An 18292-nucleotide genomic window follows, 5' to 3' on the forward strand; every position below is an offset into this window, starting at 1 on the left:
GGAACACTTAAACATACATCTGAACATTAACATCTTCCTTTAGCAAGCTCCTCAAGGGATTCTCTTACAGGTAGTGTACATGGGCCATAGTTGGAGATTCTCAGACACTTCAGATGGGCCCGTTGCAGTGCTTAAGGGCATGATCGCAAGCCAATGCCTGGGGTCAAATCCTGACTCCATTGCTTAGAAATGGTGTGTTCTTGGGAAAGTTACTTTATTGTTCTGTGCTTTGGTTTCCTCATTTGTAAGGTAGGATAATAGAAAAGCTACCTGGGTGGGGGTTGATGTGAGGATTACAGGGCTGATAATGTGTTCCCATTATCAGTGCCTGCTTAACAAATCGCAACAGCCATTATTTCCCTCTCTTCCACTGTTCTAGAGGTTGGCTGGGCTCTCTAAGGTATTTCTTGCTCAGGGTCTTGAAAGCAGTTGCAGTGAGATGGCAGCCACAGTTGGACTCATCTTGAAATCTTGCACATGTTTGGCAGTTGATGTTGGGACCCCCAGCTGGAGTTGTCATCTGAAGCATCTACATGTAGTTTCCCCGTATTGTCAGCGCTTGCTTGCAGCATGGTGGCTGGGTCCTGAGATTAGCATCTCAAGAGAGAGACAAGAAGAGCCGCAATGGCTTTATAGCACACATAGCATCACTTTTGTCAAATTCTGTTGGTCAAGGCAGTCACAAGTGTCCACTGAGGTTCAAGGGAAGGGGACATAGACTACCATTTAATGGGAAGAATGTCAGTGACGCAGTGTAAGAAGAACGTGCAAGAGAAGATACATAACAGTGGCCATTTTTGGAAAATACAGTACACGTAAATGGCATAGACTAGAGCCTGGTGTGTAGTGAGCACTTGATCAATGACAGCTGCTATTATGATTATTACTGTTATTGTCATTGCTGTTAGGACTGTAATAATTAGATAAAATAAATGAATCTCTGTGAGGTTATATAACCTGCCTAGAGATGCATGCATCAGCTCCACTCATGCTGGGCACCAGAGATGCAGTGGTGAGCAAAACCACAAATGATCTTTGCCTTCATAGATTCTCAAGTTTTGGAAGGAAGATAGACATTAGTCAGCTAATCACATGGATAAAAGTAAAATGGCAAGAGAGACAATGCTGCAGAGAAGTGAGTAGTGCTATGGAGGGCTGCTGAGGAACCTAATCATGCCCAGAGCTGGGATGATGATCCAAGAAGGCTTTGCTGAGGAATGACGTTTGAACCAAGATCAGAGGAATGTAGGACTTACTTAAAGGAATAGAAGAGAGGGAAATAGCATTTGAAAAGAACATTGTATGGGACAGAATGTGACGCATTCAAAGACCAGAGGAAGGTTGCTGTGGCATGGAGCTGGGGAGGTAGGAAGGAGTTCTTAGGTCAAGGAAAGAATTTCATCCTTACTGTGACACACCCAGTCTTAAACAAAGGTAATTTAGTTCAAATAGAGTGCTTCCTGACTCTATTATATTTTTAAAGGGGAGGGATATTATAGACTCATAACTGTTTGAATGCACAGTATTTTTTACTGTTCAAACGAAATAAATTTTCTGCAGCCAAACACACCAGTTTCTTGTGCTCTTCTTGGATTTATTATGCATATTCTTAGGGAATAAAATAAAATACGTAAGCCTAGCTAATGCTTGTTGTGAAGAGAGTAGTGGCTGAAAGGATCCTCATTATGCAATGATATTATTGTCTGAGTCCCTGTAGTTATGATTGCCTAGGACAGCAGAAGTTACCATAATATGAGAACATTCACTTGCAGACCGACTGCTTATATAATTAATCCCCATTGAAACATCCCCCTCACTTAACACCAGCATCTTTCCCTGCCCATCGCTTCACCATCCTTGTCTGTTGGTCTCTCCTTGATTGCTGAATGTTAAACATTTGACAGTACAATGCAAATCAATGCCAGTGTAAAGTTCAAACCTCGCAAAAGATGCAGGATTTTATGAATATGATGTTGAAGAACTGCTTCAACCCCCTGCAAATGCTATAGACAAAGATTTGCCAGAGTTAGAACCAATAACTACTGAAGAAGAGAATTTGGAGTGCTTTCAAAGAGGAAACAGAGAATTTTGCAAAAATGACCCTGTTTTTGACTATGCTATGAATGTCAGTATGAATTAAGGGGTATTGTAGTGTACTTTTGCTGGGAAAATTGCCCCCCCCAAATAATTTGATTGATTCATGCATTCTTTATGCATCCTAAATATTATTGAGTGATTACAAATTTTGTTAAATATAAAATAAATAATAGTCACATGTTTTAGTTTTAGTTCTGGGGTAACAGATAAATCAATTCTTTATTGCCCATTACCTATGAAATTTGGGTCTACACTTAAGTTGAATGCAATTTAAGTGGCCTTTCCCATGCAAATCTCCTTGGTTAACTAGGACTTCCCATATTATCCACACCATGCTGTGTTCAGCCCCTGTCTTAGCCAGCAAATGCTCCCAGTTAGGTTCCAAGTTACCAAGCCATCCAGCAGACTTTAGCATCTTTTGAAGATAATTTCTCATCTGTTTTCTGTCATTTGCCTTTATATGGTGTTTGTTGTGTTGGTTTTGCTGCTCTTTCAACTTCTCTCTGTTTTCCTCTCCTACAGCTATGTGTTTTGCATTTGAAGACCATCATGCTATCAGGGTACATGTATTTAGCATTTTGATACAGCATGTTCATTCATTTGTGTGCTCATTTTTGTATGACTTTTTATTATATGAATAGTTCATGCTCATTGGAAATAATTTGTACTCACAAGTACCCATTTATGGAAGAAAATTGGAATCACCTGCAATCCCACCACCCAGAGAAAACCAGTAGTGATGTTTTGCTGATATTTGGTATATATCCTTAGGTACTAATGTTGTTTCTAAAAAATTGGATCATATAGTGCCCATGCTATTGTTTAACCATTTTTTTTACACTCATATTGTAGACATTTTTCCATGTTGTCAAATGTACTTTTTGCATCGTATTTCAAAATATGTGGAATGACCCCTTGAGTGACATAAGGATCATCACAGTAGAAGGGCTGGTGGGGCTGTTTTTACCTCGTTGTCTGCATCAGGGGCTATGGCTTCAGATACCCCTGGGGCAGTGTTTAATAATTTGAGATAAATACCAGACAGTACTAACAGTGCTCTAATCTAGCCTAGCTTGTGGTCATTTTTGAGGTCAGAAATGAATGTTCTCACTCTCCTGTAGCCAGCCTCGGCCTGAGCTGCTCACCAAAGCTGTCCTTCCGTTCCAGGACATCGTCTCAGCCCTGGAGGACCGTCTAAGGCCCCTGGTCCAGGCAGAGTTATCTGTGCTCGTGGATGTGCTCCACAGACCTGAGCTGCTTTTCCCAGAGAACACAGATGCCAGAAGAAAGTGTGAAAGTGGTGGCTTCATTTGCAAGTAAGCAGCCTCTCGCTCTGGGGTGGTCAGTTACAGAGCCCTGCTGACCAGACAGAGTGCTTGTTCGTGAAGAAGCAGACGCTGGCCTGGTTTTTGACTTTGATGAGTACGAGGTCATGCGTTAGAGTCCCGTTCTGACCTTGCTAATGTAAGTTTGTGGGTTCGGTTGTACTTAAGTGACACTTGTTTTTGGGTGAGAATTTCTCCTTTTAACTGCATGCCCAGTCATCTTCCATGCCACAAGACTGGCAGGGTACCCACCGTGGGCTGCGATACAGATGTAGAAAAGTCGTGGCCCTTCTGCCCTCCAAAAGTTCAGACCTACCAGGACCCCAGTCTTTTCCTAACACATTTGTAGTTTCTTAGTTTATGCTGTGGGGCATTACCTGAAAGAAACAACCGGTTCCATGACCAGAAATCTCCTTTTGATTTTTATCCTAAGGTGGGTTGATTAACTTGAGCGTGGACTCTGCCTCTGAGCCCCTCAAAGGACCCTGGGTCCCTCAAAGGACAAGGCAATGGGTGAATGAACAGTGTTCACCTTAACCATTATCCCCATGAGGTTTTTTTTTTTTTTTTTTACTGGTGGCATATTTTAGCCATGTTACTGGCACTCCTTAGTGGATAAAAAGCCACACTCTATAAACTAACAGGTGTGAGTGGGCCCCCGGTCCTGTTTCTCCTCCCCCTATCATCTCCTCCTCCTATGTGGTAGACTCCCGCCCAGTGTGCCCGCTCGCTGTTACTGACCAGCGGGTGTCGCTGTTGAGACACTTTTGAAACACTAACTGGCTGTTCAGGCTACAGTGAATGCCCCCAAGCATGTTTAACTTAGGAGTCCTTGATAGATATTTGTTCATTAACTGACTACTTAAAATAAGTTGCTTGTGAAGTGATTGTTTGTTTAATTGAAAGATCATTTCAGGGACCTAATGTATGGTTCCTGGCCCCCCTTTCAGGTTAATAAAGCATACCAAACAGTTGCTAGAGGAGAATGAGGAAAAACTCTGCATTAAGGTCCTACAGACCCTCCGAGAAATGATGACCAAAGACAGAGGCTATGGAGAAAAGGTACTGTGTTTTATTCTCTTGTCAAGACAAGGTCTTGCTATTAAATTGAAGTGGGATGGTGGGTTAGAAGTCCACTGTAGTTTAGGCATATTGACTAAGGGGACTTTTTATTTTTTAAAGCTAATTGTCTGGTCATGAAAGGTAGCTAAATCATATGCCTTCTCTTCTAAAAATCACATATACTTAGTCGTCTTATAGGCTGCTTGCCACGTAATCTAATGTCAGGGAAATAGTAACAAGGTATTTCATCTAAATTCCTGGTGGGAATGCAAATGCCTCTTATGTATCAAGGCATGCATTCCTGAGTTTTGGGTTCCAGCTAGGCATACCTGTGGGTTTACTGCTTCTTTCTGGTGAGATGTTGCACAATCCTTCCAGTGTACTAAGAAACTCCCTCCAGTTCTAACTGGAATTAGGGCAGGCAAACACATTACCCTTTCTAGCTCAGACTGGGAAATGGGCAATCCCTGGGACATGCTACTTCTTGGCATAGGCAGTGAGCAAGGATGTGCAAGAGACCATTCCTCACACTTTCAGTTTTGGTCCAAGTGGGATAAAAACAATCTCATTGCCCCTTCTTTCTGCCCCCCCCACCTTAAAAATTGGGGGGCCTGAATTTAAAATCCCACCAGTTTTCATTTGAAGGTAGTATGTTCACTAATGGTCTCCTAGCCACTTCAGTAGCATTTTCTGAGTAGGTTTATCCCCTGATGTCATTGATTTGTCAAAATACCCAGTAACTCATTGATTCATCTCTGTGAAGAAGCCTTAGTAATTAAATCACAGCCTTCTTTGTCAAAGTGGGTGGTGGCAACCAGGTTATTTCAGGTATAGACGTCTGTAGGGATCTTGATTTCTGACCTAAGCAATATCTTATGCAAATATTAGAACAATTTCACATGTGAAAATCTTTGGATAAGAAAAATAAACCGGCAAAGTACACAAGCCCTTTTGCAGCATACATTCCTTCACTGTCCCCAGATCACACAGCTTTGAAGTGTCACTCTGAATTTTAAAAATACATAAATTAAAAGGTGAATGAATGTGTACTAATTAGGAAATAAGTATCTATAACTCAGTAGGAACTTTGTGGTAGAAACCTGCAAGACAAGAGTTTCTAAATATAAATGATAGAAGTGAAGACCCCTTGTACAAATGAGAAATGATGAGATGTCCTGTTCATACAAGCACCTGTAGAGACACTTATGTAGATCTTGCACTAAAACAAAAAGAAAGAATAGGCAAAAGCTCATAGCAGAGAGTGCCAGACAAACAAGCAGCATTTATTTCACAAGATCTTTCTTTTTCTTAAAGTGAGCTTTAAAAAATGTTTTTAAAATATAATTGTATAACAGAAATTCACTCTTCATAAAAAGATAAAACCCACCAAAAGAGCCATAACCAGCTATGAATATACTTGTAGCTTTGGAGGCATAAAACTTGATTTTAAAAGGTGGAGACCAGTTTTCTCTTCTTTAGAATATCTGTTCATTTCTATGACTTGAGTTTTGTTTTTTTTTTTAAGATCTTATTTATTTGACAGAGATAGACACAATGAGAGAGGGAACACAAGCAGGGGGAGTGGGAGAGGGAGAAGCAGGCTTCCAGCAGAATGGGGGAGCCAAGACCCTGGGATCATGACCTGAGCCGAAGGCAGATGCTTAACGACTGAGCCACCCAGGTGCCCCATGACTGAGATTTTTATAGTAAACTTGGTGTCCCTACTCCCACAAATGTTACAAGTTGTGATTATACTTCAGTTTCTCTCAAGTTTTTTGTTTGTTTGTTTTTGTTTTTAATATCATGGAAAGTAGAAAAGCTAGGATTCGGGTCTGTTGCTTGGCAACTAAGTACATCAGGGTCTTTGGGCCACGTGGAAGGTAAGCTTCCTCACTGGCTTTCCCTGCCTGTTGGTGCTAACTGGGAGAATATCATCACAGACCATGGGAGATGCTGGACCTGAGACGTTGTAAAATTGTCGTTATAAAGCTCATGGAAAACGATGGAGCCTGGGGCTTTAAGAGGGCAGTAGGGTGGGGGTCACTATGAAAGAGTAAATTGTCAGAGTTTAGAAGAGGTTCTTAGGCACTGGCTCCCATTCTTTTTTTTTCAGCTGGTGAAGAAATTAGACACACCCAAGCAGAGAGAGGCTTAAAGGAAAGATGGCATGTCTTTCCAGTCTGGTTGGGGCTGTCATCCCCCTTCACGAAAGTGAAAATACCACAGGCAAATATGGGAAATGCCATTCAACCAAGGAAGACATTCCAGAAACCCATGTTAGTCAACAGCTTCAATACCTATAGCACATACTTAGAATGCTCATGACCCTATGCTTTGTGGGAAAATGCTACTTAACTATTGACATTAATTGAACTTAAAAGAGTTGGGGGCGGGGGGTTGTGCTAAACTATTTCTGTTTCTTCCAATCCAGTAGTGGGTATTAAATTTGTCCTGTTTTATGAAGACTTTTTGAAAATGATTTTGATGCTTTCACGGCTGTCCCTGTTTGACTACAGATGCATGACATATGGGGCAGGCCAGCTCTTTCAAGGGTAGAAGGAACCCAGAGCCAAAGAGCTAACCTTTCTCAGGCAAACCAGTTGGCTTTGGTTGATAAAATAAATGAGGTGTTCTTTGGACTGGAGGCTCAGGGCACAAGGGAAAGTGTGAGGTCATTTCCGTCTTCCTGGCCCAATTTTCCTATTAGTTGTCTCTTAAGTGGAATTTGTCCCATGACTAATGCCCTCCTGGGATGTCCAGAATTGTTCTGCCTCCCTGCCCTGTCCTGAGTCTTCATGGCCATAGTCTGGTCTGGCATCACTTTGTCCTGCCCTCCCTCTGCACACCAGGAGGCCACGGTGGAGAGCTGAAGTGACTTCCCAAGGTCATGTGGCAAGCGTGTGACAGGATCAAGACTGAAAGCCAGGGTCTCGAATCCCAGTGCACTGCCCTTTTCTCCCACCCCTCAGGTAGTGTCCACCCTGTCTGTGGGCCAAGTTTTCTTGTCTCCTAAGCCATAATCCTTAAAGATAAAGAGACATAGATTTCTTTATTCATCTCTGTGTCTTCATTCAATATTTAGGATTGTCAAGGTCACAGATGAAAATGAAAGTTGGGATCATTCTTTATTATCCTGTTAAAAAAATGTTGAAATATTAGTGTGCTTGTATGGATCTACTTGTCTGAAAACAAAGCCACTGGGTACTGCCACCTATATTACCAGATAGACTAAAACATAACAGAATCACTGAACACTGGCTTACATTTTTTAAAGGCCTTATATACCCATTAGTGTCCTAAAGTATGTCTTAAATAACAATTACATTCTTTGACTACTTGTTATGTGCCAGCCGCTGTACTAAACATTATGTCTTACCTTAGGTCAGCCTCAGAGATAGCAGTAGTGTTATTAACTATTTTATACATGGGGGAGAAAACTTAGGCTCAGAGAGGTTCAGAAACTTGCCTAAGGCCACACAGGAATGGGGGAGCCAGGAATTCAAACCAGAACACTCTGACTTCAGGGTCTTCTCTACTGTATCATTGGTGATTGACACCATTTGAATGTTTTGAAGTCCACCCACAAATGTAACATTTAAGTTTCGATTATGTTCCATCATTATGTAAACGACATGGGGCAGTGGCTCTGACGCACAGTAGGTAGCGAAATTTAAACATCTCATCTTCAACTAAGTTGTGATGTCTCACTTAATTGAAAACAGTCTCCACTTGATGCCAACTGGCTTTACAAATTACGATTGTCCCAGGGTCCTCCACAATCTCTGGTTGTTCTAGTCAGGTCCCGAAAGAAAGCGTCAAATCGGTGAGTAACCGGTGGTCAGTCCTCTTGTCTTGGTAAGTTCCCTGGCAGGTACCTGTCTAAGAACTATCACATAGGACACCAAGCTTGGGGCTGCTAGAAGAAGATTATCACAAAAAATTAATTATGCTCCTTTAGGAATAAAAAAATCATCTTTATTATGTCTCTAAAATGCAAAGGAGCAGCAATGAATATTTGTCTCCTAGAGGGGTAAATCTAAATATTAAAAATGATCACCAAAATAATGGTGAAATGTGTTTTTGTATGATGCTTACAGTGTCTTGCTGTCCTAAGACAGCAACCTTAGAATTATAGCAGGACTTTACAACTACTCTTTGTCTGCAATGCCTACTAAACTCTGCCTTTTTTTTTTTAATTTAAATTCAATTAGCCAAGGTATAGTACATCATTAATTTTTGATATAATGTTCAGTGATTTATTAGTTGAATATAACACCCATTCCTCATCATATCACGTGCCTGCTTTTAATGCACAAATTAAACCATGTCTTTATTAAAAAAAAAAACTTCCCATAGCTAAACATCTCTAAAATTTAATCTGAATCTCTCTATAACTCAGAGAACATCTAAATGTCCTTAGACCCAGCTTGAAAAGACAGCATAATTATGTTATATGTTGTATATTGGCCTCTCTGTAGTCTATAGGTTTTTTTATTAGTCAAAGAGCTTTGGAAAGAAATTCAGAAGCCAAGAATTAATATAAAAGGATATCTCAGAATTTATTTAAAATCTATTTTCTGTTCTGAATAGTAGTAGCTGTTTTACCACTAGAGAGTTTTTGACCTCAAGTAACGTCAGGGTTTTCATTTCATACTAATTGACAGTACCTGTTAATTACCAATGCTTCTTTTCTCTAGGTGAATGAAATTTTAGCATTTCCAGCTACCAGGATTTCTAATAAGGAACTTAAATTTGCAAACGTACTATTAACAAAGAATAATAAAAATAACTTGAGGATCATCTCTCCCCTTTTAAATAAGCACACTTGTGATTAATGCTCTAGTTTTTTTTCTTTTTCTTGAACTTGATGCTAATCACTTACTTGTTACTAATATCACTCGAATTGGCTCTAATCATCTTTGGGGGGAAAAGTGTGTTGTTTTTTTTTGTTTTTGTTTTTGTTTTAATCATCAATAGTACCAGGATTTGGAGCTTCTGCTCTTAGGATATGTTGTCATACTATTTGCTGAAGTGGAACCTGGTTCTGATTTAGCCCAACTACAGTTTGGACCCCAGATCCCTACTGAATGGTAAAATGAATCGAAAGAAAGAATTTTCTCCTAACCTGCGTAGATCCAACTGTAGTCGTTGGCTTTCCTCTTTCCCATCCTCTTCCAAAAGAACATGGTTCTTGATTGGGTAATTGGCCCTTGTTCGCAGCTCAGTTCAAGTTTTCACATCTGCAAGAGAGTGGGAAGGTGCACCTCTGAGCCCTTGGTTAAGTGACCTGGGAGGTTTGATACCTGCCATGTGAACACAGTGTGGCAGCATCCTGCCCCTATCCTGAATGGTGTGGTGCAGAGCAGATGTCACTGTGAGCTGTGGTGGTTAGTGACCCAGATCTCTGCACCTCTTCAGATGGTCCCCATCTAACAACACTCCAACATGGGAGACTCAGCGCTAAGACAAAGTTTCTAACACTTCACTTGCTGGTATTTCCTAACATTTCCTTCTTTTTCTCCCCCTTTTTTTCTTTTCCAGCTCATTTCCATTGATGAATTGGATAATGCTGAGGTCCTAATTTCATTTTTTTTTTTAAATGTCCCATGGTGATGTTTCCATGACACCTTTCCAGTGAACACTGTGGTCTGTCCCCTAGTCTCTGCAGTGTCTAGTATCTGACTTTGTGTAGTGTGCCTTCTGGGCATGAGTTGAGTCCTTTGTGTCTGTCTTAGCATTTCCCATGAGTTTGTTTGCCATTTGTCCTTGGAGATCCCATCAGAATCTAGACAAAGATTTTCTAAACTATGATAAGATTTCAATCATTCACTGTTTAGAATCTCAATTGAATTTGTGGTTGATGCTGGTCATTAACCTATCTCTGAAACTCAGTGTTGATATTTATAAAGAGCTTTTCTATCTGGATGCAAAGCATCAATGCAAAAAGAAATAACTGCATTCATATAGTTTGAAAGTAGTAAAAAAAAAAACTATTCTCTTGGTCCACGTGTTGGGAGGTATTGAGTATGAGGGATCATGTAAAATTTTGTCTAAGTGCATTGTGAATTCCAAATTGCTCTTTGAGACTATCTAGATGCAGGCTTACAATGGGGTTAGAAATATACTAGATCTGTGGCTTTTCATCCAGGAAAACTACCTAGAGGTCAGGAAATTGAAATGTCATCTGATGGATCCTATCAAATTAGTATCAAATTAATTTTATATATATTCGTATCAAATTAGTTTTTTGACCACAATTATCCTGGGGACCAATGAGTGGTCATTTTATTTGGGATTTGGGGGCCTCTGAAATATTTTTTTTTAAGATTTTATTTATTTATTTGACAGAGAGAGACATAGAGAAGGAACACAAGCAAGGGGAGTGAGAGAGGGAGAAGCAGGCTTCCTGCTGAGTAGGGAGCCCGATGTGGGGCTCAATCCCAGGACCCTGAGATCATGACCTGAGCCGAAGGCAGACGCCTAACAACTGAGCCACCCAGGCGCCCCTGAAATATTTTTTGTTTGGTGAATATTTTTCATCATTTCCTACCATATATTTAGGTTGCAATACATGTAACATAAAGTATATAAGTGAGGGAGTTTAATTGCTTGGCAAATTGAGCACCCTGGAAAAAAATTTTATTAGACTTTTAAAAATCACCTCTTTCCTGCTCTACCTCTTTAGATATCTATTACTTCTTTTGATAGACCAAGTAATACCTTACTTTGGGCGGGATAGAGCTACCAGAGCAAATATGTTGTCTATTCTAATATCCACCACCATCATTTCAAAAATATTAAGAGATGGTTCAGATTTACTAAAGGACAGTTTGAATCACAGACTTAAAGCTGAAAGCAAGTGGCTCTGAATTTGGTTCAGTTGCCTCAGGAATAGAGCTCCAAGAGGTTAAGTGACTGGACTTAGCTTGCACAGCCAGATAGATAGTGGCTAAATTAAAGCTAGCACTCTGCTGGCTCAGCTCCTCTCCTGGTGTGCTTGCTGTTCTACCACAGTAAACTCTGGAAACATGGACTTTTCCTTGTATGGGGAGGAGGCCATGCCCTCTGGGATGAATAGAAGGTGAGAAAAGGTTGTGCGGTAAAGGCTTAATGAATGGCTTTAACTACAGTGATTTTTGCCATTTCCTGTCTCATTCTTTCTCTTCCTGGTTATTTCTGTGCCAGAAAAATACCTCATGCTGAATTTGCATGTTGGCACCTTTCATTGCTCTTATTTCTACCTGGAGTTGTAAATGCCTCACTGATTTGAACTTTTCTTCTGGGAATACTGAAGTTGTGTTTCTATTTGCTTAAGTACAAATGAAGGAACACCTTCCCTAATCGGAGTCTGCAATGTTATTAATATACTGTTTTGCACCATAGTAATCAGTTGATGTGTTTGCTTGCTCAAGATAGAACTTGGGTCTTCTGGCTGGGAGTTTATTGCTTGCTTATGGAAAGATTCCACAGTTGGAGCAGGTGTGTTTATAATTATACTCTAGGAAATAGAATACTGTCTGTTTATAAAAGAAGAATGTTCTGGCAGCCACTTGGATTCTTTGAAAATTCCCTGAGGAAGCAACTGCGGATCCCCTCTTCGTCGTTACCCCTGGCAACCGTCAGAGCCCTGGGACACCAGCACTCTGACCCCAGTCCCTCAGGCTGTTGGATCTGGTCCTCTAAGCAGAGATGGTTGATTGGCCTTTTTCATCAAGGGCTGTTCTGGAAACTACCGCAGCTCCTGTGGTTTCTCCTCTACCAAGCCTTTTGTCAGTATGTGCTGGTGGAAACCTGCAGCCCACAGCTGGGGTTCAGCAGAAGCTTAATAAGAGTTCATGCTGGCCCGTGATACAGGCAAGGCCTCACACCTAATTTGCAAACCAGTGTTCAATTCTAAACATGGTGGGGAATCGCCCCTGAAATAGTGTAAGGCATATATGGTGATCCCATGAAACCCTGATTGGGGGAGGGCTGCTGCCTTTTGATGATAGAGGCCACTCGAGCATCTTAAGGAAGGAGATGTGCTGTGAATGACTCTTGAAAAAGCATAGCACCTCTGTGTCTTTGTCAATGCTCTGAGAAATCAGGGTGAAATGAGGACAGAGTCATGGAGTCCCCATAAGGAAAGGGAATGGTATGGAGCCCTCCAGCTGTTTTCTAGAACAAAATTTCATTTGAAACCAGGAAGAGGAGGTTTGGCCTTTCTTTCTTTCTCTTTCTTTTTCTTTTCTTTTCTTTTCTTTCTTGACAAATAAAGGGGCACAGTGTCCATTCTTCCCCCCCGAATTTTACCTTTTCCTTGGGGGGCGGTGTTTGAGGGGGTACAGATTGGGTGTAGGGGAAAAGGAAACTACCATACTTTGGTTGGTGTCCCTTCAGCTCACTCTTAACGTTTATAGCTTGATGAATTGTTACATATGTATACACAAATCAAGATAGGAGATGTTTCCATCACCCCCAGAAAGTTCCCATTCTCTACCCATTCTTGGCTTTAAACAGATGCCAACTGATGCTAAAGACAGTTATATGACTAATATTTGAATGCCTGTTACATTCCAGGCATGGTGTGAGGGGGTAGGACTATGGTGTTGCCCCCAAATAGGCACAGTGTCTGCTCTTCTGAAGTCCACAGTTTTGTGGGGGAGACGGGTAGTAGTACAAATTAGTGTTCAGTGACAGCTGAAACTATGAGAATTGCTAGAATGGAGAAGTACCTGGGGGATTATGAGAACCCATGATTTGGGAACTTCTACCTGAGCAGGGAGGTTGCATAAGAGCTTAGGAGGTCAGGTAACAACAGGTAGGTAGCACCAGCAGGTGATCCTGTGAATCACCTTTCTAAACTGTAAAGTGCTGTGCTAACCAAACAGACGACTTCAATCCAATACTCAAACCTGAGGTGGAGGCGGTAAGGGAGAACAGTAACCCATCTCATTTTCACGTATGTGTCTGTGGCAGGGAATGGTGTGTTGAGAAAGTGTGGGCTATAGCTCAGTGGGACAGGCTGCATTTCTTTGTATTTGAGATGTTTTCACCATTTCCTCACTGTCACTTGGACCATGAAATCTCCAGCACCACTGGTGTCAGCCAGCTGCCTGGCTACAGTGGCATTCCCACTGGTTTAAGGGTGACTGTGGCCTGCTTCAAGTGAGCCCTCAACTTATCCCACCTTGAACTTCTTCTGCAAGCCGAGGATGCCGGCGAAGGAGAACTTTGTTAAAATTCAGGAGGGGGAGAAAAGAGAAACACAAGAATTATTAAATTTCACCTTCAGGGGGCGTTCTCATGACATCCAACCCAGGCTGGAGGTGTCCTACTTTTTTACATTGCTGTGAACTGCTGGGTTGGGCACCTGCCAACATTCAGGCGGCAGTTACATAAGAGCTGCTTTTTTTCCTGGAATTTAGGCTCACTGCTGATGTGTGACCTTCAGCAGTAATTGCCAATAAATGCAGTGGAGCTGTTTACTGTTAGACACCAGCAACCATACAGCAAGCAAGCTCAACTCAGAGCACACAGAAGCTGTTGCAGGAGGATTTGGGGGGAGGGGGTTGGGGTGTGTGTGTGTGTGTGTGTGTGTGTGTGTGTGTGTGTGTGTGTTTTGATGCTGAGATTATTCCACAGTGACTGAAATTGTATAATTTAGTCAAGTCAGAATGTGTTTTTTAAAAAATGAATTTCGCTATTGAGTTCCAATGAACGTGTTCTGGAAAGGTGAAACTGCATCATTGGGACGAAATTTTTACTTCTTGGTTTCTAAAAACAAATGCCATTAATAAAGGGCATTATGTTAGCAGATGTGAAGGTTTAAAATTGTTCTACTAAAATGCTAGATCACATATTTTAGCTCAATTTTCTTTAAAGCTTTCTGGTCTCTTAAGGTGGGTTTGCAAAGGCTCAGGAAGGACGGGTCCCAGCAAACATATTTGCAAGCCTGTCTGCTGTTGGCTGGTTGGTTGGTTTCCCCACTCTGAGGTTTTGAGTGGGTGAAGAGGAACTGGAGGCTGATTCAGGGGTACTAGAGTTCATACATTCCCTTTGATGTGCTGAATAGGAGGGCCATAGTACGTTTGCGTTGCTTGAACTGTATTCAGCTTCTGCTGGGGATGGTCCATGGAAGGAGACTTCATCTTTCAAGGGAAAATTCTAGAAGCCCATGGTTAATGGAATGATTTATGTTAATGGCAGCGGAAAACAAAAGGTTTTTGTTTTTTTAACAAGGCTGTGGTCTGTGCTAGCCTGTTGGAGGCATATATGAAATGTATGTATGTATGGGAGTGGATATTGTTGTATGTACATAGGAAAGAGTAACTCTAGGACTTCTTTTTTTTTTTTTAAGATGAGAAGGTATGATTTCCTTCATTTATAGTAGAAATCCATCCTTCAAAAAATGTTAGGTATGTTATATGTTGCAAGCAAGCATGTCCGTATCTCACAAGCCCATACCTAATTACTACTCAAGCGCCTTGATTTTCGGCCTCATCCAAGAAGGCCACTTGGGATTTAGTAACTTGAGATTCATTTTGAATTTCTGTTTCAAAGCTAGTCATTTGAAATCTTTTTTTCTATGAGGTTAGATTTTGTTGACCTAGTCTAAAAGCACTGGGAAGACATAAGATCAGTGAACAAATACAAAAAGGCAATAGGGTGCAGTAATGGGTTTCCAAGTTCAAAACCAGGCAACATCAGAGCACTGTCCATCACCTGCTGGTTTGGGAGGCTTTGCCTTGATTGGAGGTGTCAGCACCTGAATGTAGTGACTGATCCTGGGACTAAGGTGGGGAAGACAAGACTTGTCCAAATTCAGACATCACCGTTTTCTCAAAACATCCCTCCTTAATGTGTGCTCATTGAGGATGACCCTTCATGTAAAAAAAAAAATTTAACTTGATAATAAAATGTGCTGAGAAAAATCACTTCATTATTAAATATTATGTTCTGGTTTTGGCATATATTATATGTTGCATTTATGTAGCTATTACCTTATTTGAACAATGTAGCTTATAAATATGCTTCTATTTTTCAAAATTGCAGCTTACTGCCATGAAATAACCTCATCCTCAAGGAAATAGAGCTGAAATCCTTTTAGAAGGAAGTGCTAGTACAGGCTATCAGTTTGTTTTGTTTTGTTTTTACCAAATTATATGCCAGGTATGGTTTGGCCTTTGCCATGCCTGAAATCATTTTATATCCTAGCAAGTTGTATTATATTTAGGGAACTTGCTGTTAGATATTATGAAATGAAGTTTACTGAAAATATACCAAGCATTGTTTAATGTTTTAACTGGAAGAAATCCTAAAGAATATCTGCTCCAGTCTCCTTGAACTACAGGTCAGAACGTGGAAGCCCAGAGAGGTTCAGTGCCTGGCTCAGGTTCATACAGAACCAATGAGCTTGTGGACACATGACCCTGTGTAGCACTCTTGGTTTTTCTATTCTCTTTCATGAATGGATAGTCCTTCTATACACTATTTAATGAATCCTGAGGCTGCAAAGCCTCCTCTTTTGTCTCAAAGGGCTTCATGAAATGTTCAAGGAGAAAAGATAATTAATTTTAATTTAATTATTATTTTGGAAATTAATTTTTAAAAAGTTTGACAGTAGTTTAGGGAAGCAGTAGAGTAAGTGTACAATTATAAAACATCAGAAATCACTGATGTCTGAGTGATTAAGAAATACCCATATACTACCTATGGGCATTCTAGAAGTATTCACAATACTTCCTTGGACAAAGAGATCTTGAACAAGAAAATTTTAAACACAAAAACAAAACCCCACCACTTTCAATTCAGTCTTCTTCATTTCCTTTAGCTTTTGATTGGCAAAAGAGTAGGAGGGTAGCTCTGTGGGTTCCTACAGTAAACCCATGCCTATAATCTTTTTGTTCTAATCCTATAGAATCAGTATAAAAAGATATGTTAGTGGGAATGTAGCCAGTGCAAATAGTAGAAGATAACATCTTTTTTTCCATTGGTATCTCTGGCTGCTCTAAAATACATGGGCCATTGCTTTAATTCTGCTTTTTCTCATGTGTCCCTTCTATACTAAGGGAGATAGCAAATACATTTGCACAGTTTCAGTTCTTTAGCCTAAAGCATACAGAATTTAAGAACAGAGTTAAAGTGTATTCTTGGTTGTCATTATTTATGTCTTGAAAAGACCTATAACTGACTTCTGTTTTTATTTTCCTTGCCATGCTTCAGTCCCTCCTGCCACTGTATATCTCCACACCCCAATGGGAAGCTCAAGACTCTGGAGATAAATTTTTTCCCTGAGGCTAGTGAAGTTGTGCTCATGGCTGAAAATTCTTCTGTCCATAATTGAGGGAGCAGCCCTCCACATATGCCCCACTGTCCTTGGAGAATTACTTTAATCTTTGTACTTAAAGACATCTCCTGTATCTTTTCATCATTTTACCTGTTGAGAAATGGAAAACAAAACAAACCATAAAGTTGTATAATGACAATCTTATATCAAGAACTTTTCCATCTTGGGGATCAAACCACCAAAGGGGTAGCATTGGGCTGAATTGAAACACCACCAGATCTCATAGCTTCAGTCCTTCTGTGCTTTCAGCACCTGTTCTGGCTCACCAGCTGACAGCCACACTCTGGCCTCAGTATGGATGCTGTGTCGCTGGATGAGGGAGGCCAAGGTCACTCACTTGCAGCGTGAGCCTTGGCCTCATTCCATAGTGCCAGACTGTACCTTGAACTAGCCAGCCATGCCTGGTGTATGACTTTGGTCCAGGGAGGCCTTGGTAGGGCCTGGTGGTTACCTCTGACATTAGTCAGTTCCCTGCTCCAAGCACATGCCCTGTGGAGGACAGATTCCTGGAGCCGTCGTTCACAACCTTTGGGCCTCTGGGAAGGGAGTGCCCCTGGGACCTCTGTTACCATTACCCACCCCCTTTCCCTCCCTGCACCTCCTTGGATATGCACTGTGATTGCTTTTTCTCTCTTGGTGTACAAACAAAACACGGTGTGCCACGGTTCTTCCTTTGGCATCCTTTTTTTTTTCCCCAAGATCTGTTTCCTTCTTGGGCATTAGTAGTCTTTTGTTTCTTTCCCTATTTTAAATATGTTCCCCTATCTCAGGCCAATTGTTTCTTCCAGTGGGACCACATTGAGTGCATTTTAAAAGAGAAAGTATCGCCTCCCCTCAGTTGCTCAAGATCTGGTATAGCCATGTCACCTCATTTTTGATCTTGCCTTCTGTGTTTTGTCCTTGATGTTGGTCTCTGGACTTCTTTGTGGCCCATGAGATTCAAGTGCCATAACTAATATGCTTTGTTTTACTCCCAACTAGCTCCCACAAGCTCCGGATTCTGAGAACTCCACAGAGGTGTGTGTTGCTCACCTATATTTGCAGTGACAGCAAATATGGGTGCTTCTCAGTTGTCCTGGTTGAGTGTCTGAGTTGTAGTGTTGAAATTTCTGTCCTGGTGGTAGGCACAGGAGGGAAGTCTTCTAGCTGGGCTGGGACTTGATGGTTTCTGTAATTGAGGACGCTTTCAGTGTATAAAGAAAGTTCCGAGTTGCTGGAGCTAAACCAGAGCGTCCTCCAGGTGTGGAGATGGGGCTCTCTGAAGGCTTTCACACAAAACTGTCTCAGTCTTGAAATGTTCAGTTGAGCAACTCTGGAATGTCAAGACCCTTCTGTTATTCTACAAAATAGACTCTGGGTTCTGTGCAGAGATAATACAAATTTGTATTATCTTTAATTCTTAAAAATGAAACAAACATTATCAAATTGCTGAGTTGCAGTGTGGCTGCTTTATGATGATCAGTGTCTACTCTGCTAATCA

The 18292-nt window shown here is 41.1% G+C and overlaps 1 protein-coding gene across 8 annotated transcripts in view; it reads left to right on the forward strand.

Moving 5' to 3' along the window:
* ITPR1 (inositol 1,4,5-trisphosphate receptor type 1) overlaps nt 1–18292 on the forward strand; it is a 322408-nt gene that overhangs the window by 191772 nt on the left and 112344 nt on the right. For 5 of the 8 annotated variants that reach the window (XM_073901575.1, XM_073901576.1, XM_073901577.1 and 2 more), the window contains 4 exons: nt 3265–3413; nt 4373–4484; nt 10026–10058; nt 17794–17829. In XM_073901575.1, the coding sequence (XP_073757676.1) occupies nt 3265–3413; nt 4373–4484; nt 10026–10058; nt 17794–17829 (330 nt within the window). The remainder of the gene's footprint in view (nt 1–3264; nt 3414–4372; nt 4485–10025; nt 10059–17793; nt 17830–18292) is intronic. The other 3 variants (XM_073901579.1, XM_073901581.1, XM_073901580.1) reach the window with 1 other exon arrangement.

Source organism: Callorhinus ursinus, unplaced genomic scaffold, assembly GCF_003265705.2.
Source record: "Callorhinus ursinus isolate GAN/ISIS: 27379988/994484 unplaced genomic scaffold, GSC_fseal_2.0 scaffold15, whole genome shotgun sequence".
NCBI lineage: Eukaryota > Metazoa > Chordata > Mammalia > Carnivora > Otariidae > Callorhinus > Callorhinus ursinus.